This window comes from Lepisosteus oculatus, chromosome 9 (genome assembly GCF_040954835.1).
Source record: "Lepisosteus oculatus isolate fLepOcu1 chromosome 9, fLepOcu1.hap2, whole genome shotgun sequence".
In the NCBI taxonomy this organism is placed as follows: Eukaryota; Metazoa; Chordata; class Actinopteri; order Semionotiformes; family Lepisosteidae; genus Lepisosteus; species Lepisosteus oculatus.
Window position 1 is genome coordinate 11,779,972 of NC_090704.1, and position 23,060 is coordinate 11,803,031.

Below are 23,060 nucleotides of genomic sequence, written 5' to 3' on the forward strand. Positions count from 1 at the left end.
TACATTTAATTATCAGCATGAAATTGTTTTCTTTTTATCAGCATATGTTTGTCATCAATATTTCTGTCTTAATTTTCTTATAGAAGAATTTGAGTGTATTATTAAGCATACATTATTATACTTTCATAACTAATGGTGGCAAACAGTAGCATTGCATTTGTATGCAAAAGAGTGTCTATGAATGTAAATGTTTCCTGGGGTCCCTAGCTTTTCCATAAATTTCAAGTTTGATCTAATCTTAAAAACCCTCTTTCATGTGATGTTTCTCAATAAATACACAAATATCTTTCATTTGCTCCATATGGAGGTGTATGTCACACACGTGGTTATCAATACCAAGCTTCTTCTTAGCAAGGTTTAAAATGCTAAGATACTGTATGTTTGAATGTGTATCTGCAACAAAGTGTTGCAATGCAGTCTCATTATATTGTTCTTTAAGACATTTGGGGAAAAAAATATGCATTTTTCTTAGAGACCTGAAAAAAGTGAGTCGTGTTATTAAATGGCTTTTACAATGGAGGATTATACTACCTTGTTGACCCAGGCGTATTTTCAAAGAAGAGACCAAGGTGTCTGAATATTTTAGCAGCTGTGTGTGTGTCTCATGTGCACCAGTATGTTTCACAGACCTGCTGAGAATAGGCACAGTCTCAGCAGGCACATCTCAGGAGGGTAAAGGACCAAGAACGAGGGGATTAACCAGGCCGAGGTTTGTCATGGTGACATTTTTCTCCTCTGGCTGAACAGCGGGGGTTGAGTTTACCCTCATAACCTTCAACTTTCATCCTTAACCCATTAATCCCCATTGTATCTTTGGAGCCTGTCTGTATCTGGGATAGTGCATATACAATAAGGTGTAGGGAATCTTTATGAATGGGTAATGGCTGTGATAAATAATTTTTAAAGAAGAATTATAAGCCCAATACATCATGTAAAAGCTTTTTTAAGTTTTCCTTTATGAATTAGCCAGTCTATCTTTAAAAAAAACCTAATCATATGTAATCTGCAGCCAGAGACTTTGGCATTTTAAATGTAATAAATTACCTAAACATGTTAGAATTCAGTGCATTTAGAAGCGCCTGGGAATCTATTCTGAACATCACTCTAGAATTAACTTACACTTTACTAATGTGTGCCTTGGAATGGAAATGTTATACCATTACTACAGTATTACAATACATTATGCAAAGAGGCATACAGAATACGTTGCAGTTTACATACTTTATTAATTCAATATTGTTCCTGTATTGTATAGTCTATCAAGAATAATAAAATAACCTTTCATCAATTTTATGCTATATGGTTTCTTTTATCTGTAGTAGGAGAGGTAATATATCCCTTTTTGTTTGAATGTGAATTATTGTTAGATTGCAAAGGAACAAGTAATAGGTTTATTCCATGCTGAAAAGAGAAGAAAGAAAACAACGTTTTGGCCGTGGAGCCTTCTTCACCTGAACTACTTATTGTTAGTTTAGTTTAAGAAAATAAGAGAAATGTATATTAATTGTTTACACCCATTGTTTGTCTCCCCACTAAGATTGTCTACACTCCCTTTCATCACTTCAAAGTGTTATAAATATACAAGTCTTTCTTGGATATATTTTTTAAAAAGTCCTCTTCAAACTATATAAAGTAGGACACAATAGAAAGTTGATCTGAATCTGGGCTTTCCATATAAATTCTTATAAAAGAAAAAAAAAATTGTCCCACAGGGGTTGTTATTTGCCAGTCCCCCCTTCTTCATATGAATAAGCATGTGTCCTGAGGTATGTTTGAATAGTTTAGCTTTTAATACACAGCCTTATGGAGAAAAAAAGTCGACAGAACAGAGTGCTCTAGGTACTTTGTCTTTGGTCGCAGCTCTTTCTGGCAGTGATTCTCATCCTCTCACCCATAAAATCAGCATAAAATTGACCTAACACTGACAGATCAGATGGGGCATCTGGGAAATAATCCCTAAGGAAAAGAAAATTCAGTCTTTGTAAATCTTTTAAGATGAAGTGCGTGAAATCATGGAATCGGATTATGTAATGTGTCTTTGATTCTGTCTGCTCTGTCCTTTAGTGAGTTTGTCCTTTTTTTCAAATGCAGTAAATATAGCACTTCATTTGTGTTTGTTGTAAAACAGAACAATTAAGGATTTATTATGCTGTCATAATATCTATCAGAAGCATGGAGTACAATTTCTAAAGTCATTTTGTTATAAATCTGACAATACCATGAGTAGATATTTTAAGCATCAGATATCCGAGTTGATTAAGCTTTTCTGTTAGTGCTATTTCTTTTGTTTTTTTCTATGCTTCAAAGGTCAGAGTCTCACTCAGAACAAGATTATTTCATGCTACAAGTGACATTCTGAACTCTCAAACTTTTGATAAGAAACGTGACTGCAGACGGTATTAATCAACCTATTTTCTTGTGCTACAGCAAATGGCAGAAACAGGTTCAGAGACTTACAGTTGTAGAGGTTTGTGAAATGTACAGTAGCATACAGTAGATACTGTAGGTGATGGATCTTGTATAGCTGTAAAACTTGACCAAAGAATTATACTTTCAAATTCATGAAATACACATGGAGATATATTTTTTAAAAATAATAGCAACAAAATCATCTAAAATATGCATATTAGGTTTTGGTAAGCTCATTTATTTTTACAAAGTGAATCTGTATCTTTTGCTCAAACCATAATTATGTACTTATACCTTTATCTTCCTGGCCAATTAGGCAGTTGAGTGGGTTCCATATTGTTACATGTACTGTACCATGTTATGTTTACATCTGATCATCTTACTGTTCTGTAATGTTGAGTATATAAAGGCAAACTTTCAGATTCCTAAATCTCTATATAATTAGATTTTTCTCAAGTTCCATTTTCATGATTTACGTGATAGATTTTAAACCATTTTAAACCACAGGGAATGTTCAGAATGTGAGACAAACATTTGAATTCCTTCCATCCATCCATCGACACATTTCCTAATCGCAGAATGCCAGTCCATTGCAGGGCAGACACGGACACAAACAAGCGCACACTCACACTGTGGTCTGTTTTCCCAGAAGCCAATTAACTTACCAGTATGTCTTTGGACTGTAGGAGGAAACTAGAGCACCCAGCAAAGACCCATGTGAAGATGGGGAGGGCATACTGCACCCCTTGACTGGAACTGAGCCCAGTGCCCCAGTGCTCCAAGGCAGCAACACTAATAACTGGGTCACTGTGCCACTCCACATTTTAGTTTTTTGATAGTTATCTTTTCAAAATATTTGTAGTGCAATAAATATCTTTAGTGAAGGCCGTCAGGCACCTTAAGTATTTTGATTATAATATATATTATAATAGTTTTATTTTGAAAAGATTTCTCATTTTTACTTGCAAAGCAGGGGCCACAGCAAAAGTGATCCTAAATTATGGCGCAGGGCAAAATCTGTTCAAGTAGAAGTAGATTGACTTCATTTTCTTTCTCATCAGCTACATTAGCATTGCCTGGAGTTGTGTTTTGTAAGTGGATACTTTATGATCCAATCACAAAAAGTTGACTGTCAGAACAAAATATAGCAGTGTTTTTTGAACAACCAGTAATCACCAATACATCCGTATGTTTGTTCATGCTGTATGTCGAAAGACCTTTGTGTTTTCAAATGTTACTATGCACGTCAATAGCCTATTGTATATGGCTTGGACAGTTATGTACTGTATTTGTGCACTGTATATGTTGGGCTTAATTGAGAATAATCATGTGCAAGATGCTTCTGCAGCTATCACACCACAATCCATAAAGAACAGGAACAGTGTAATTGGCTGAGCTCAGTGGAAGTGAGAGATCAACATACGTACTGGAGTGCTTACTGTTTCTTGCACATAGCACTGAACTACAGTGTAACACATTTTGAGTTATGTTGCTATTTCTGCTGGTTGGTTTCTTTAAAAATTAGTGCCCTTCAAGAATAAACCACTCCTTTAGAATTATGGTTGCTCTGTATTATTTTTTAAGTACTCCGGTGTTTCAGATACTACATTTATAAATCTAAAAATCGTAAGAACTCTAGTTTTCTCTGGTTTGTGCTTTTTCAGTGTTCTTGTTGATTCGGTGAGTCTTGGTAACAGTTTGACTCATGAAGTTGCGACTTAGTGGTTCACAAATATTCTAAGCAATACACATTTTGGTCATGTATTTTGGGAGTTCCTGAAACATTCAGTAACTCGCCATGCTGCTTCCTGTTTGAAAAACACAAAATGGGGAATGAATGATATCTTTATTTCGCTTCTCCATAAAACATTTGTCAAGAGAGGTCTGAAATGATTTTTTTTTGCCTTTTGGTACAATTTTTAAATCTTGTTTACAGTTTAAACTGTTTACAGTTTATTTTTAGTGGGTAGAATTTCACATAATGGAACTTTTCACAAGCTACAGTATGTACCCAGAAGTTTTAGAAAAATAAAATGAATCCTTTGGATTTTTCCATAAACAGGGTTTTTAAATATACCTCTCAATATACAGGAAAAATGTGATGAATTTTCAGTTTTCTCCCCCTTGAAACTCTTGAGTAAAGGTTTCTGGTATGATTTTCGATAAAAAAAACCCATGCCATTGAAATTGTGAAGACTCCTATTATAAGATTAATGAGTGGTTATGTATAATCTCTGTCATTTATTGCTTTTATAACATTGATACAGAACATAATCTGAAGTACCTGAATGGCAGTATAGGGGAGCTTTTCAAAACAAGGATGTATATTCTGGTTTTATGTTGTGTTATTGTTTGATTATGTGTTGAGTGAATAGCTTCATTTGTTAACTTAATCGAGAAGGCTGAATTACTGAAGTACTGGACTTAAATTTGGGAAAGTATATATAGACCTAAATATAAACAGACAGAGCAAATGCTTCCTGGCAGTCCAGTTCCCTCTTAATAAATCACACACAGCATAAGCTGGACAGCAGCACTATCTTACACCTTGTCTCACACTCAGAGCTCAGGGAGACTTTGAAGCTCAGTGTGTGGGCAGTGAGAATGAAAAGTCGTGCAGTGTAGCGCTCTGCTGTTGGTGGGGTACTTTAAATAAGTGTGTGTCTGTAAAGCTCATATACAAGACACCAAAAAATTGTCAGCAGATCAAGCCTACCTTTTAAAGTACTATCCTTACATACCCAGAATGAAACATTCCAGTTTTGTTTATATAGGCAATTGTGTTGTAGCTCATCTACATTTCAGTCTTGTGGTCAAATGTACAGTATTTAAATGCACATGCAAAGTACTTCCTGTTTTGAATGTGGAATTGAAAATATAAAATGCAGTTTCCACAAAAACTAAATACCATGCAAATCTATTCATTTATTATACCAAATTCACACATGTGTAAGACTTTAGCTGATTAATCATCACAACCAATAGTGCAGTATTAATTTTGGGGATGTCTTTGCTCAAGAAGATCACATTTACAATGTATTTACTTATCAAATACATGAAAATATAATATAGCTAAGCCGTTTCTAACTAACGAGCATGCATCTAATAAAGTTTAATTAAAATAATATAAGGGTTTTGACAGTGGGTGCAGGCATGATTTACAGAATTCCTCTTGATGAACAAGGGCCACACACATGAATTTATAAGGAATATTACTAAAGGTATTTACAATGAATTTGAAATGTTAGGCCACCCTATATAGTTAATATGTGAATTCTTATATTTTATAATCTGCTCATATCAAATACAAATGAAAATTCTTTTAACATGACATTCTTTGTCTGAAACACTTTATGCTTAAATGAAGTGTTTTAAAAACTTCTATTTGACTACATGACAAAATAGTCTAGTTTAAATAGAACCATGTTTTATCATACTGTACTGTAAAAAGCCATACTGGCTTTTTCAGGGATCCTCACTGTCCCTATGCTCTTTGAATTCCTCAAAGGGAGTTTGGCACAATTTGTATTGACTAAAAAATTCTGCCATCCTGTATGAAAGCAATGGGATCCAGGTCTAGACACTGCAAAAAAAAAAAAAACAGAGTCTCATCATGCACATTGCAGTAGGCTACCGCAGCCTTCGGAAGTCTTGACACAAATTGGATAAATGGTTTTGACAAAAGGCAACCTTTAACAGAAAGACCTGAGGTGTCTCAATAATTCTGAAGGCCACAGTATGTTGAAAATGAAACACCACATTTATGAGATATAAACAGTCCTAAGGGATAAAGATTTGAGTTAAGTGCATTGATACTTTCCAATTTTTAACCATAGTTCAGAAAAAAAAGATTGGAGACACAGTAGAGGATGTTCTGATTCAGAAGGTCCCACACATTTTTAGGGTCTGAGCTGGAGTGTGCAGACTTGAGGAAAAACTACCCCCCCCCACCTTAATATTTATGCGTTCTGAATGTTATTTTCTGTTCTTCAGCTGCTGATTAATGCTGTCTGTCAATTATTTACAGATCCAGCGGTGTTGTGGAAGTTCCCGGAGGACTTTGGAGACCAGGTTGGAAACATAAAATGAACTTTTTTTATGTTAAAATAAAAATCCTCTCCTAGTCAGCCGTGGAGAGGCAGACGGTAATGAAAAGCAGTGAGCAGGTCTTCAATAACTGACGTATCAGTAATTATTATGCAGCCGTGACAGGAATACATACTGGGTCTCAATAAGACTTCAGTTTCCTGATGGTGCGGATTTGTTTTAAGTGTTGTTGAATTGGTGAATTCCTTTTCCTTACATCTGAGAGGTGCTGTAGTTGGCATTGTTTTAGGCAGTGTTTAGTAACAATTTTATTTGAGCGTTGTTTCATTTAATTAGGCTAAATAGTGAACCTGGTGTTCAGCTGTATCCGAAAAAATAACAAGAAATTAGTGACCATTTCAAAATGCATGCCTATTGTGGTCAATTCAGAATTCATTGAAGCAGTAGCCTCTTTTTTAATGTATGTGCTGTTTTTTATAAAAAAGAGGTAGGCCAGGCATGTTTTTTTTATAGAAAGTAATAAAGAATTGATAACATACTGTACACAGGCACACCGAATTGAGTTCTTTTGTAAAATATTTTAAAACCTTTAATTTTCTCTTTTTTTCTGAACTTCATGAAAGTAATAGTTCGAGTGCTAAACAGCTGATTATCCAATACAAATGTTTTTAATAACAGGCTACCTTTTCCTTATACGGTACAAATAAGAAATACGGGGATATTTTAAGTAGTTAAAAACCCAGTCCCCACCAATCAAATGATTTGTCATAGGTATGAGATGTGATATTTAAACAAGAAGTAAAACAACACCCCCAAATTTCAATAGCCAGGGCTTGGAAATGTGCAATGATCAGTTGATATTCATCTTGCATCATACTTTGCTGGCTGTTGCCTGACTTGAAAATAAAAAAAATCTTCGGTGTTCTGTGTCCAAGTTCCATGACCAGTCCTCTGCTTTTGCTATAACTCTTCTAGTTGCTTGTAAAGGGAGACCGAAATAAGAACTGTTGTCTGGTCTATGTCCAACTTTTGTCCCTGGTTTCTCATTGGTTGCATTAATACAGGACTTCGTTTGGCTGTTATAAGGTCAAGATCCAACACTGCCACAATATCCCAGCAGTTTTGTATTGCACTGAGGAACACTTCTCGTTGTCCATGAACAACCATGCTTTTGATGCCAACATACGTATCTGTTTTATTTTTAATAAAATCAGTTTTATTTAAGGCTTTATGTGTTACTAATTTAATGCCACTTGTATTTGAGAATGGCCTGCCTCTGTTATAATTGCTCTTAACATCAGGTATGGGTTTCTTCTATACCCACTCACTGAGTTGTCTTGCACATGTTTCCAAAGGGAAACCCCCACCCAGATTTTGTTGAGTGATTAGTTATTTTGTGCAGTTGCTCTTAGAAAAAAAAATCAGTTTTTGACCTTCTACTGATTTTCAGTATTTATGATGTGTATTTGAGCACCATGGGTGGCATGATGGTGTAGTGCTTAGAATTTGTGCCTTGCATGTATGTTCTCCCTGGGTTCCTGTAGGTTTCCTCTGGGTGCTAAAGTATCCTCCCCAGTACAAAGACATATTGGTAGTATAATTGACATCTGGGAAAACTGGCCCTGGTGTGTGTGCCCTACAATGGCTTGGTGTCCCATACAGGATGTATCCCTCTTTGAGCCCTTTGCTTGCTGGGACAGGCTCTGGTTCTCCCGCAAACCAGTATTGGATACTGCGGTTAGAAGATGGATGGATGAATTTATGCGATATACTGTATGGCGTGCATTGAATAATATTAACTTGTGAGATTCAAAATATTTTAATTTCATGTTGTCAGCTGTCATTAAGTGTCTTTTTTAAAAGGTGTAGCAGTTGCTTCGTGATAGGAGTTTAGAATGTGAAATTGTCTTTGCATCAGATGAATGTGTTATCAAAAGAATATAATATTTAAAGCACCCCATGTTTGAATGTAAGCTGTATAGCAAAAATGTGTTAAAATTTGTATGGACATGTCATAATAGATAATATTAATACTTAGTCATGCTTCTAAACCTATTAATAGTGTTTATACAAATAAAGATAGTGCTTGTCATTAATCATTATATTGTGTGAATAAAATGAACATAGCTCTTGTCATACTTTCATTTAACACTGCAGTTTTATCGTGAGCTTTTTTGTGGTTTAACAAGTTGCTTGTTGCTTCTGTACAATGGGCTATAAATGGATGTAGGTCCCTAACCACTAAAGTAGGTGGGTTAGGGTAGGGTTAGTAGTTGGGTTGTATATCATAAAAACAAACAGGAACATGTATGCACAGACTTTTCTGTTTTCTGTACAATGGAACGTCTTAGTCCTTTGCAAACATACTGAGCTTTTTTAATGTAGGTTTTGTCATCACAATGCCCCGAAATAGTGTCACAGAGCAAAACTATAATAGTGTTTGAAATAAATTAACCTTTGTTGTAGAACTGGCAGTGTAAAATGTGTAATTAATGTACTTTTGTTAAGATTGTTTGTGGATGCGATTACTTCTCCTGGTGTGTGTACAGATGGATTGGCCTTTTCCACATAATCATAAAGGGCTCATTCACTTGGCTCATTACTGGGATTATGCCTCTCTAGTTTTTGTTGTGCTGCTGCTTCGGTAGCTGGAGATTTTTTTTTTAAGTTACTCAGCATATGGCGGTAACAGACCCAAACTCTACAGGGCCCTTTTGTTTATCTTGTTATTGTTGCTGAGCGTAATGACAGTTGTAGGCCGTAGATCGGGGTGCATGGGTTAGTCTACCCTGGGGAGGGGAGAGAGAGACAGACAGAAGTGTGGATTATGGAAATATGAATTGATTTCCTTTTTTTAAGAAGCACTGCCTGCTCTGGTAGAATAGGACTCAAAGGAGAACAGACTGGGAGCTGGCACGTAGTCTGTGGAATATGAAGTGAAAATGATCAGTTGAACACTCTGAAGTCTTGGTCATCCCCAGCTGCTGTGTATAGAAGCAAAGGCATATATTTGAATTATAAGAGGATGATTTGCAAATGAAGCGGACAGATGGAAATCAATCTATCCCTTCTTAGATTTCTTCCCGAACTTCTGAGAAATCAGGATTCTGCTTGCCTGTTGTCAGTCACAGGTTTCCTTCTTGAACTTTTAATCATACCATACTTTGTTCTTGGAGTTTGATTGAAAAAAATCTTACCTGGCAAATTAATATATTAAAATTCCTACATTTGTTTTCATACAAGCTGTGAGTGAAGCTTTTCAGAAGTACACACATTTGTTGAACAACCTAGAAAAATGTAAATGAAACAAAACAAAAACATACATACAGTACATGGCATGTGTAGAGTTATGTTGCGTGTGTGAACATAGCCAGTGCAACATTCGGATCGTTATTGAAAATTAATATTTCTGGCTCGCTGGTTATTGTGTGTTGCTCAACGATTTTTAAATCTATAATCAGATATTGGAAAATAGGGCTACTGTTTTTTAAGTGACTTCGGCAGCAGTTCCATTATATGCCGCTCCTTATCTTTCTTGCAGTATTTCATTCTTATCTTGTGCAGTTCTGTGCACCCTTAGGTTTACATGAGAAAATCCTTATCTCATGCAGTGTGGTTAAGTAAAGCAAGTGCATGATTGAAAAAGTACTTATATTGAGAAATACAATGCCCTTACTTTCATGTCTCACCAGTTACCTTTGGCTCCGCACAACTTTGATCATGACGCTTCAAACTCATGGTACAGATAATTTTTGGAATTATAAGGCGTAAAAGACGTAAGAAGTCTTAAGACGTACTTAATATTAAAGTGCAAATCTTGTGTCTTCCACCCCTTCTGAAGATAAGTAGTGGGAGCACATAAAAGTTTAAAAGCAAATAGTTTTGTCCACATATTTATGCAAGTTGTAAGAAAATGTTAGAACATCTGTTGAAGTAGAAACAGTAATTGGAAAATTATATGTTAAGTTTCTTTAGAAGACTACGTTTTCTTTTAGTTATAAGCCACCTAAGATACCTTACTGACACTTGGCACTTTCGAAACAAGGCATGGAAAAAAACATTTTCTGTGCTTGCAGGGTTTTGTTTTCCCTGTTGATTAAAAATTGAAGGCCATTGAATTTAACAATGTGGCAATGGGGGTGGGGTAGGGGGTTGGAGGTTGTGTTGGCGAGTTCTTTTAGCTTTTGTTATTTCTTCATTATCCAAGTGAAATGATTTGTTCTGGGAGGCTGCTTTAACATATAAGGATGTACTGATCATCCCAAGGGTCCTTAAAGCAAATATTTGGACTATCTGACACCATGTTCAATCAAAAGGTCTAAACTTGACACTTCATGATTGGTTGCCTTTCCTCTCCTTGGCTGCAGTAGGATGCAGTGCACCACCCAGGGGATGTAGGAGAAAATGATCTGAACAATGTGGAATGTCAGTACTAAGATGGCCATCTTTTTAAGGCTTCAACGTGAAGCACCCTCTACAAAGGGTAGTTGGGGGTGGGGAGATGAGAAGGCATGGGGGGGGGGGTTCATTCTGTCCAAGTTGACAGCAGGTTTGGATGTTGTTTTGTCTGCATGATTTTTTTAACACAGGCTTCTTGGGGGGGTTGGGGGTGTTAAAGTTCAGGGTAATCTGCAGTTCCAACCTGGCGTGCTGGCCTTTATGCCAAAGCATGGTGAGCTTCTGAAATCCCTTGTTGTTTGTGGTTCTTGATTATAATACTTTGTAGTTTAGTATTCTACAAGATGGTGAATATGTTTTGCCCCACTGCTGTACCCAAACAAGAAAAAAAAAAAACATCCTGATAAAAAAAAATGTCCACAACATGGCCAAACATTTTCCTGTGTCTTATGTTCTTCATGCAGCAGGTGTCAATTTCGTGTTCTGGCCTTTAAAAAGGGAGAACAGGTGGCAGCATTGATTGCTAAACACTTGAGACTTTTATAATAAGGACTGCAGAACAAAGTCAGATTTGGCCACAGTCTTGTACATTTTGTTTCTGTCCTTTCTGTTTCAGTGCTGAAATACACATTTGGTCCATCCCCTACACTGGCACTCACACATTCACTGACTACAGTGTATTCTTTTGCTTTTGTATTACTATAACTACTTTTAATATTTATATATAGGGCAGCAGATGAGGTGAAGTAGAGATAATACTTATTTTTTGGTGCTAGTTGCCAAAAAATGATTCACAGTTTTTAAAAGCATCCTTGATCTGGAGAGCTGCAAGAATGTACCTGCATTAATATAACAAAAATATAATGATCTCAGTTGTATAGTGGCAAGCAGCCTATTTAACCATATAATTAGGTAACCTAGTTTATCTTTCTCTAAAAACATTATTTTTCCTTGAATTTTACATGTTCATTTGCCATAAAACATTTCCGAGTATTTCCAGTCACTGAATGTCTTTTATTGTTGCCAATACCTTCACAGTAGTATACACTGTATGCTTAGCTTTTATTCCTCAGTCTGTAATTTCTGCAGTACAGGCTATAAGATATGTTAAAACAAATGTGAAAGAACACAGCACACGTTTTCATCCTGCAACAGAAAAACTCCATCTTCCAGTTCCATTAATTGCGTGAAGAAGACATGTATTTATGGTGGCACATTTAAGGCTGGAATAGGCTTGTTGTTCTCTCCTGCTAGACCATGGAGTGCTCATAGCAGATCCACACAGCAGCACACAGCAGGGTAGTACAAGACTGGAGAGTCCAATGGGAGATGAAAGCTTAAATGGGTAAAACCCCCGAGGCCAGTTGGCACTCAGTTAATGATGTTTCTGGCTTAGCATTTCAGGCGTATGCAACAAAATCTCCAGTTTGCCCAGAGGAATATCAGTTTGTCTTCTTTAGAACAAAACTGTTCTCCATCAGAAATGAGTAGATTCATATCCAATGATTGCTGAGTTGTTTTTTTCAATTAAACTATGCTATTCAGCCCTGTTGATTAATTTGAAATTTATAACACTAAATAATACACTTTTAGTTTTTTGTTATAAAAACGTTAAATAAAAATTTGATATCTGAACTGGAAAATATACTATACCAATTGTTTTGATTGTGTTAATAAAATGATAGGAGTCCATGTTCTGTTTTTTACCCTCAATTTTATAGTTATAGTCTGATCAGTTTTTGAACTTAGAATTGATTTCTTGTGTAAAAGTCGGAGTGTTTTGAGTTCTGGGATTAGGATGATGCACTGAATTACTAAAAAAACACCCTAGATTGCATAGTTGGTTTGGTCCAATGCAGACATAAAAAGAAAACATGTTGGGAGCAAAGGTTATTTTTTCCTTATTTTATAATTAAGTGCAGCAGCAGTTTGGTAAAAGTCAAAAGAATGTCTGTGAAAATATAACTGAAGAAAAAAAACCATCAGACCTTAAGTGTGTTGTATTTTAGTACAAAAAAGTGTCACTGAAATCCATAATTGTCAAAGCAATTTAAATTGTAGCCTTTATATCCTGTGAAAAAGACCTCATTGTTTAAGGTACTCATCTCCCAAAAATATAGGTACCCTTTAATGGTCTTCTGTGTTTTAATTAGATGTAACTAGGGACTATCGTGTGCTTTCTGCTCTTCACTGAGAACTGGACATAGATCCTCTGACGTCTTCTCCATTAATTTAATTTCTGTTAGAGCAGAGGGTGACCCAAGGCATTGGGATTGTGAATTTTTGCGAGTAGGTTAAGCAACATAAATCATTTTCTTTCCTTTTTATGATAAACACTAGTATAAAATACCTGCTACTATACATTGGCAGTAAACTAAAATGATGGCATTTAAAATCTCATCAGCTACCCTCTGGCCTTTGCTGCAAACACCCAGGAGAAGCTAGATTTACCAAAATGAAAGAGTGTGGCCCCATTAAAAGAAGTGAATTTTGATTTTTGTCTGCTTCAAACTGAAACAGATTTACGTTATGAGAGCTGAAGTGGAATGCAGGGGTTTGCTTTACCTTTTACAAATTGGCCCTCATAGAGCAGGCAGAAACTCCCCAACTCCGCATGGATGCCAATGAGTTCAGTTACTCAGCAAAATCAGGTGATCACATGCAGTGAGTGAGAGAAAGGTATCAATTGAAACTCCATCCTCTTTTTTGACTGACAAGCTAGTAGAAGATTGTTGATGGAGTTGAGTGTGTGTGGGGAGGGGAGGGGGGAGGTTGAATTTTATATTGACATTTTAAATTGAACAGTAGATGGCTAAAACGATATGGGATCCTACATTTGTAAAACCCTGAGCATTTATCATTGATCTCGCTGTCTTACACCGTGCTCAGTGCATTCATTGCATGTATTGGCGACATTTATTGCCATATTGTTGAAAGCAGCTTCAGCCATAATGTTGCTTTCCATATGTTGGGAAGCACATTATGTAAACTGTCTTGTTTAAATGTATGCTGTATGTATGCCTTTTGTAAAATGTTTTGAGAGGAATCTAATTGGGGAAGGATGCCTGGCTACGAGTCCCAGCATTGATCTGTGCAAACCCATCTAACTCCGTCAGGGGAGATACAGCCATCAGCTGAGCAGCTTTGCCACTGACATAAGCTCAGGGAAGATTTTTTTTTCTATACTGTTTATACAGCAGTCTATAGACCTGCTGGCTGGTTGAATTTTAAAGAGAGTTGAGGTTTAAAGACATAACCCCTAGGGAAAGCTTCTGCCAGTAGGGAAGGAGGTGAGAACTGAGGCTATTTTTTTTTTAGACAGGAGCGAAGAACTGAATACCAGTTACATGATTTTTACATCTAAAATGTATTTCATTACTGAGGAATAGTTAATCCTTGGTTAAGTACAGCAAAGCTTTGATTGACATCGGAGATTAATTCTTTGTTCATAAGGAATTTTAATTTGTAGTCTTTAATAGAGTTAATATTTTTTACCAATATTAAAGTTTGGTTGTAGCAGTTCTCATCTTGCCCCTATGATAAACATGCTTTCCAGAATATAAATTGTTGGGAATAATCTCTTGCGGGCTACTCAAAAAGAGCTGTTATGTCTCTGTAGAATTTCTTGATGAAATCTTTAAAATAAGTAAATACATAAATTTGTGATTGCAGCTTGTTGCCATGGGACCTTACTACAATGAGAGTGCTGTCTCATTGAGTGCTATCCCTGCCTGAACAGTAAATAAATAATAGAATCTTGGAGTTCATCCACTGACTCCAGTGACTTGTAAATGTATTATCTGTTTTATATTCTTTTGTCATGGGAAAACAGTTAAAACAAAAATGCTTCTCCCTGTTGACTCTTTTTCAGCCTCCTTTAGTGAAGGCCTTGTCTAACCTGGATGAATCCAGAACAACAAGTGGAGATAGAAATTCAATTGAAACAGCTTGTCACTGTTTTAGGAGAAAACAGGAAAAATGATTCATTTCAAAAAGACAAATGAACACTTTTTTTAGTTATGCATGTTGTAGTATTGCAGTTCTGTATAGTGTTTTGTGTTTTAATAGCGGATGTGCTAATTAATAAAAAAACATTGAAAGATTCATATTAAAACTTTCATTTGAAAAACTAAAAGTTACAAGCTGCAATTGACATGGATGGCTGCTTCCTCATGAGTTGTGCCTTAATTTTTACCTGTTCTCTTAAAAATTAAAACAGACCCCTAACTGCTAATTGTTTTTCTTTAATTTAGATTGATTTTATTTTGTTGTTGAAATGTCCTTTCCTGAAACTTGTGCAGTGTGTTGAATCCCATGTGAAGACTACAGCTGCCACAAAAATAAAACATTTAGTTAAGGAACAATAAATGTACATGTTTTCCGCAACCATGTGCATTATTGGCGGCAAATAATTTAAAATGCTGCAAGAAATCTAAATGAAAAGTCTTTCTTTTGCAGCAGGTGAGGCCATGGCAAACCTTTTTTGCCCATAAAATATTTCATTTGCACAGAAATGGAGTGCGCACCATATGCATTTCCACCACTGAAGTACCTGGGAACATACTGTTTTGTGTACATAATAGTTAATAATAGTCTTGAATGCATATGAAGGACCAGCTCAGATGTCTGCGACAGCTTTATTGCAACACAGCAATTTAACACTTGAAACATAGAACAGGCATTTCCATCTCTCAGAAAAAAAAATGCCACTGACTACAGCTTGCAGTGTAACTGGCAAAATAATGAATTGGTTAGCTTTATTTTTCATTGTCTGAGCTCGTCCTTCTTTTCAAGCTTTTTTCTTAATTGTGGCAGCATTTGTTTTTTTTTTCTGTGAGCGGGGGGATCAGTAACACCTCCCCATGGCTAGGCTGTGGTACAAGTACAGGCAGACGTGGCTTACCCATATGGTACAATGCTTCTTGTAAAAATCCATATGCTGCTGGTGAGGGGATCCCACTGGGGAGGTGTGGGGCGTTAATACCCTTTAGGCCAGGGCTCTTACTCCTGGTACTGCTTAGCCATTGTCACTGCAATCTGCCAAAGCATACTTTTAAATCTGCTGCTAGAATCAATGAACTTAATTGTGGCTAATTACTTAAACTAAGGATTACCCTTACCCCACTCTTCTTTATTTTTCTTTTTAAGAAAAGCACTGCACTACGGCTAGGTTTTGGCTACTTTGCAAGAGTTTCATCACCCTGTGATGAATTCAAGGCTTTCAGGTCTTTAATGTATTTTTTCTAATCTGTTTTTACAGGAAGTCCTGCAAAGTGTGCCAAAGTTCTGCTTCCCCTTTGACGTTGAAAGGTACAGTGAAATGTTCCAAACAGAACCACCGAACAGTATCTGCGGTCTTATTCAGTTTGCCTCAAATGTGCATGCATGTGTCCGGATAGTTTGGACTGGAAAACTGAATTATATACTTATAAACTGAATTAGTTTGTTGTGTGAGAAAATGTGAAAATGCTTCATTTACACATGTAAATGTTTTGTTTCCACAGCAAACATATTGATACATTTTAAATGTAAGGAAAGTTGTGTTTTCAGTACTTTTACTAATAGATGTACTGTATGGGTAGTTGTTTTGTTTCAACTTTTCTGGTTGTCTGGTCAATTTTGCTGTTAGGATCATGACAAAATTGTTCTTTTCTCTAGGGATCGTTTAACTGATATATTTGATCATTTTATTGGGATACTAGTGTTCAATTTCTTTTCCAGCACAAGTATTCATGTAGATATGGTTTCAAAAGCAGTTGCCCTTTAATGTTTACTAAGCTCATGGAAAAAAATAGAAAAAAAAGTCCCATTGTACAGCTTTTTGATGGGGGTTGGGAAATGTCATAATCGAGACCTTCCGCTTAAGCACTGCTGCTGCCATCTAGTGGTAAAATCGTATTCTTAAAAATAACTAGCGGAGCATCCTAGTAGTTTTAACTAATGATCAGAACATTGTATTTTTGGCGAGGAATATTTAAGTATCAACTATCCCATTTAAAACAGCATTAAAAGACACATTGCCAGATTAATAATTATTGGTCTCATTTAAAAAATAATATTTACTTCAATGCTTTGTCTTTGTTTTATAAACAATGAGCTTTAGTGAATATCTTTTCATGCTATTTATGAATGTTTTCATAACATTTGATTTGTTTTTCAAACATGTTATTTCAGTCATTGAATTCCAAATAAAATAAGACCTGCTTCACAATACAGTATTGTCTGTAAGATGACAATTATATCTAGTATAACAGGACTTGTATTTTCAGTGTTCTCAATCTTGAAATCTTTTATTTTTATAGTTTGTACGCAGTTTTTTTATGACAAGTTACCCTCTAAGCATAATATTGCTGTTGGTTAGATACTAACAGTGCTAAGTGGAAAGGGTTTCCTTTACAGGTTTGACAGTTGGTTTCTGTTGAATTATTACATTGTCATTGTTTCTTGAAGTAGTCACTTCTTTAAGTTTGTTTCGCTTGAATGTTCTTTTCTTACAGAAAATCGTACATCTTACAGATTCTTTTCTTTCTTACAAACTTCCTACAGAGTTTCCCAAAACCAGGTGGGACAGCATTTTACCTTTGTGCTAACAGACATTGAAGGCAAACAGAGGTTTGGGTTCTGCCGGCTGACGTCGGGATGCAAGGTCTGCATCTGTATACTAAGGTAAGCTGATGTCTCAATTTATTTTTTTCATTGTGCGATTTTCTATTGAAGGAATGGCCTAAACTAATCTGACATCAAATTGGATGAACAAATTCTGAAAACGTGTAGTTCTAAAATACCTAAAGTTGCTTCTCAATATTGTGAGAGATTTAAATGGTTGTATGGCGAAACTCTACAAATTCTAATGCGCGCCTTCTACTTCATTGAAAGTATTTTATATATTTTTTTTATAAATAACCTGCGTGAAGTCTTCTGTTACCATATGTTTTTGTGACCATTCTCCCCTTTTTAAAGGGGTGGAAGATTTACAGCTGTGTCAGTCTGCAGTGATTTATAATATGTCTTTATTAGAATACTTTTATTTTTTAGGTATTATGGGAGTTTTGTAAATGTCGTGTTCAGCTTTTTAAACATTAGCGGCTACAGCAGTTTGTTTTTTCAATGGACCTCCTGCTTAATTGCAATTTCATGTCGAGCTTTTTAATACTGCATCATTAGTTTCAAGTTGATTTCTGTGTACCTTATTAGAAAGTCAACAAAATAAATGTTTTTTCTGTTCTGTGAGAGCCATGAGGTTATCATGTACTGTATAATTGATGGATACTTGATGATTCTTAGTATTTCAATACAGAAAATTCTTTAGTAGAGTTTACATGGAATGAGAGCATTTATTCATATCGGTGAACTTTATTTTTGTGTTCACATGCAAAACTCTTTAAACTGTTGCTCCATTATTTTTTCATAAAATGAAGACATAACTCCAATTTACAAGCATTTGCCACAATATTGTTGGAGGATTTGGATTTAATATTGAGTTGATAAACTGTTGTATAAACCACTCATGCTGCCACAGTCAAGACTGCCTTTGTTTTTCCTTGTTGTGTGCCTATTGGCACAGAAGGATGGCAGAGACAGTTCAGCGATAATTATGTATGGTCCCTGTGCCAATTAGCAGAAGGCTCCCCTGTCCCTCTCATTGAGCATTACATTGTAATTCAGTTGACATATGATGTATAAAATGCATTATGCATTCTGAGTAGTTTGCATGGCTTGGTTCATTCATAATATAAAGCATACAGTAGAAGAAAGTTATTGGTTATAAAACATGGGATGCTTTATGGCTATTTAAAGGTCATTTTTTGTCTGGATTAAATTTGTGCAGACAGAAGTAATTAATTATTCAAATCGAGTCAGTATGAAAAATATCTTTCTGTTATTGAAAAGTACTTGGAAACAATAATACCCTACCTATTGCAGAATTTTATTTTCCATGAATAGTATACATATGTAAATATCAATTCCTAGATATCATGATAGAATGTGGTTGGTGTAAGGATTAGCCTTTTACTAAAATTTCATTAATGGCTTCATTAAAACGGACAAGCTGTTTTCCAGTAATATTTTTGTTCTGCCTTCCCGAGTTTGTCATGAAAATGAGGGGTTTTGTTTTTCCATAAGATAGAATATATTCCATTCCAGATAAGTTATCCTTAATATGTGTATAAAGCTCACGGCCATTAATTAAAACATGGCCATTTATTAAACAAATCCACACTGAATCTTTTGTTCTCTTGAAAACAAAATAGAAAGTCATTAAAACAGTTTGCCTCTGTTTGATTGTTGAAGTGTTGGGACTATAAAATTGTCACCTCTGCGTACATAAGGAAACACTCTAATGAGTGGGACAGTTTTATGTGGCCGAACCTTTGTAGTGTTGCAGCATGAGAGCAAGCTTAAAGCCCTGGGTCCCTTTAGGCAAAACCACTTTAAAAGCTAAATCTTTCCATTTTACACATTTTTTTGTCATTCTTCTGCATTGAAAAAGTAGCCCCTGGACATTAGAAGCTCTAGGATGGTTTCCTCTGTTTTATTTGATAGCTAAAACTGAGATTCCGGCTGGAGGTTCATTTCTATTAGTGGTCACTTAGCAGTTTGACAGAAAACATTTCCTTTTCTTTACTTAACCTTTAACCTTGAAACCTTAAGGTTTCACCAGATCTCGGACAGAACTAGCAACAAGTTTAAAGCCAACTTTTAGTAGCTTTCTTGAATCAGTTGTGATTTAGGACCCATTTAAGAAAGAATAAAAATAAACTAGACAAGTAAAATACTACACTAGCCAGATGGGGGGAAAACTATGGATGCTAATTATTAGGGATTATTAAAAATTTGCTGTGTAAACATATACAATTCCACGAATAGAAACATTATCAGTATACTTATTCCTTCCAGCTTTATTGAAAAGGAATATTTATGCTGAAGAATAGTAATATGGGTTCCAGGTGAATTTAACTGAGTCCAGACATTAATTTTGATTATGGCTCCGTAGTTAACTTGCTTCTTTTAACATTTATTTAATCATTGTTCAGTAAACTTTAAAAGTTATCATTGATTAAAAATTCAGGTAAAGTGTGCCAATAACACATTTTACGAAAAAGAGCGTCATCTCTTTTGTCCAAGTGTATCTATAGGCATAAGTTTATGATGCATACTTTTACTTAGAACAATCTTGCACTTGAGGCACGGGGGTTGTGTAGAACATAGAAAGATAAATTACATATATATGGGCTTGTGGGGAGCAGAAAGAGATGTTCCACAAATGATGAAGAGTGGGAGTGTTAAGATTTGTGTAAATGTTTATTAAAAATATGAAGCATTTATGGTTTATAACATTAAAGAAGTTAAAAATCACCCACCTTGGTGAGTATTCCTCCCTTAATCTCTTGATGAGTAAAGGGTCACTGCTTATAAACCAATAATTTATCTACTTTTAAAATAAACAACTTATGATCCACTCATTTATATTACAGTTATGATAGAGTCTGGAAGCTCTGTGTAGTTTTCTGACAGGGAAATACTCTTGTTTATAAAGCCTTTCAGGAATGAAAAATGAGGGATTAAAAGTCAAGAGCCTTGCATTCTAAGCATCGGTGTCATACAGAGAACGATAGATAATGGTTTGGATTTATAGTTTTCTTAGGCTTCACTGTTGAGGATGTAGATACTGTAGTATATTAACTAGTCATGTATAAAAATGTCTTGACTGATTTATTATTTTTGTATGTTTGTTGTGACTGTATATTTTTTGACATTTGTAAATTGTTTATGGCTATAACGGTCTTTGTTTTTGCTGATTGTCATATATATTTTATTTAATGCATCAAAATGCTGTGTATGAAAATTATAATTATAACATTTTACCATTTTCTGTAGTATGTTAATTCCAGTCTACAGAGTACCCATTGACCTATATTATATTGAAAGACCCTAGCCAGTACTAGAACTATTTTATTCCTTTACAAAATATATCCTTATTTGGTGAAGGAGCATGCTGTGATCACTTGACTTTGTTTGTCACTTAAAAAGTTTTTTTGTTCTTCCAAGTTCGCTTCTTGTTTTAGCCTTGTAAGAAGAAAAAGAAGAGCTGAGTGCAGTTAGGCTTTTCCAAATTTTTGTATTGTGATCAATTACCATTACAAGTTGTATACAAAGTGTGTGGTCTCTGGACAGAAAACTGGAGCTAGTTTTCTCAGACTGAATGCATGCTTGTACTTTTAATATATAATGCACATGTGCATCCAGGCACATTCTAAAACCAGTCAACATTTACGGATAACTAATAGTTCTAAAGGAACTATGAGCTCACACCTAAAGAAGGCTCCACAAACTGAAACGTTGTGTTTTCGTTCTTCTCTTTTCAGCATGGAATAAACCTTTTACTTGTCCCTTTGCAGCCTACACATGCTGATGCAGCTTCCCACTAATAGTTCTGTACATAATATGTTTGTCTGTAGATTCTTACTACTTGTGCATTAGGTAAACCTATCATAATTTAATGAAAGAAGGAATGTATTAAATGGAACTGATTTCTTTTTTTAACTTAACATCTGGGTTTTGCATTGACATTTGCAACATATAAATATGTAGGAAGCAGTTAGATTGGAAATCTGTAATATAATTAATATTAATTTGGTTGGATTAAAGCTTGCAACTCCATATTCCATTTTATATGAACTGGTTAAACAAGGCTATTATTGAATGTGGAGCAAAATATTTTAAGTTGGTTGTATAAAATAAAGAATAGTTTATTCTCTTTCAGACTACAGTGCATTATGTGTTGTTTTAGATCAGTTTTAGGTTGAATTAGATCAATGTTTGGAGCAACTTCGTTGTTAAGAGAATGTGTAAAATGTGAGACCATTTTGCAAAACGTGAGGTTTTAATTTAATGATTTTGAAACATTTCTTATCCAAGATTCAACCACAATATGTTTTAAATGCCCAATACTGATTTAAATCTATAATTAAATGTAAACAAAGTGTTCTTAAAATGTGTATGTACACTTCTGCTACATCTAGCTGTGTGTTTGTAGTAGTGAATTGCTTTATCTTTTAGTTATTACAAAGAAATGTGGTCAGATACTGTTTTTTTTTTTTACAAACAAACAAGAACATTTATATCTAATAAACTACACTAAGAAGAGACATTCCTAAGATACCAAATAGTGAGTATAATGAAATAACTTGGATTAATAAGGAATGATATACTGGAAATTCACAAGAAGTACTCTTGGTACATAGCCAAGTATTTGAGGGTGAGACAGACAACCGGTACAGAAGGGGGAAAGAAGCACAGAAATACAGAGCAAAATACCCAATTTATGATCATCTTATGTACATGAACGATTATCCAAATGCCCAAGCAACCACCTGGTAAACACAAGGCATCATTCCAGTTAATGTAAAGCAGTTTAGAATGTTGTCTGCATTGTGGGAGCCAGTCACTTTAGAAGCTTTAGCAAACTTAGTTTTCCTGTGTACTGTAATATAGTAAAAATTAAAGATATGTGGAGAACACCAGGATGAATAAGTTTGATGTGTAAACTTGTAAAGCGTTGGCATATAGAAATGTTTGTGCAAAGCGTTTGGTTTGTTAATGTCTTTTCTCTTTGCTTTCAGTTATCTCCCATGGTTTGAGATTTACTATAAGCTGCTAAACACTTTGGCAGACTACTTAGCAAAACATCAGGTGAGCTGTTCATTTTTTAATGTTGCAAAGGAACAAGTAATAGGTTTATTCCATGCTGAAAAAAAGAAGAAAGAGAACACAAAGAAAGAGAACACAACGTTTCGGCCGTGGAGCCTTCTACAGGTACACCTGTAGAAGGCTCCACGGCCGAAACGTTGTGTTCTCTTTCTTCTTTTTTTCAGCATGGAATAAACCTATTACTTGTTCCTTTGCAGCCTATGCATGCTGACGCAGCTACCCACCTATTTTTTAATGTTGTCTGTTCTCAAGAGAAGCCTAATTTATAGAAATAGTAATGATAAATACTGTGATATGACTCTTTCATTCTGCTTAAGGTACATTCACATGTAAGAATTTCTTTATATAAAAAAACAGTTTTCTGTAATTTACTTATTAACATTACATGCAACATATTTTTGTTGTAATTACCTACTAACGTAAATGTAACACTCATAAATCAATTAGTGCTTACCTGGGCATTTGAATTTTTGGATTTTAATACAAATATTTTT

The 23,060-nt window shown here is 35.2% G+C and overlaps 1 protein-coding gene across 2 annotated transcripts in view; it reads left to right on the top strand.

Moving 5' to 3' along the window:
- Window positions 1-23,060, top strand: part of dennd1b (DENN/MADD domain containing 1B) — a 96,910-nt gene that overhangs the window by 22,301 nt on the left and 51,549 nt on the right. For both annotated transcript variants that reach the window (XM_015355631.2, XM_015355632.2), the window contains exons 3-6: window positions 6,437-6,480; window positions 16,115-16,164; window positions 17,401-17,520; window positions 22,479-22,548. In XM_015355631.2, the coding sequence (XP_015211117.1) occupies window positions 6,437-6,480; window positions 16,115-16,164; window positions 17,401-17,520; window positions 22,479-22,548 (284 nt within the window). The remainder of the gene's footprint in view (window positions 1-6,436; window positions 6,481-16,114; window positions 16,165-17,400; window positions 17,521-22,478; window positions 22,549-23,060) is intronic.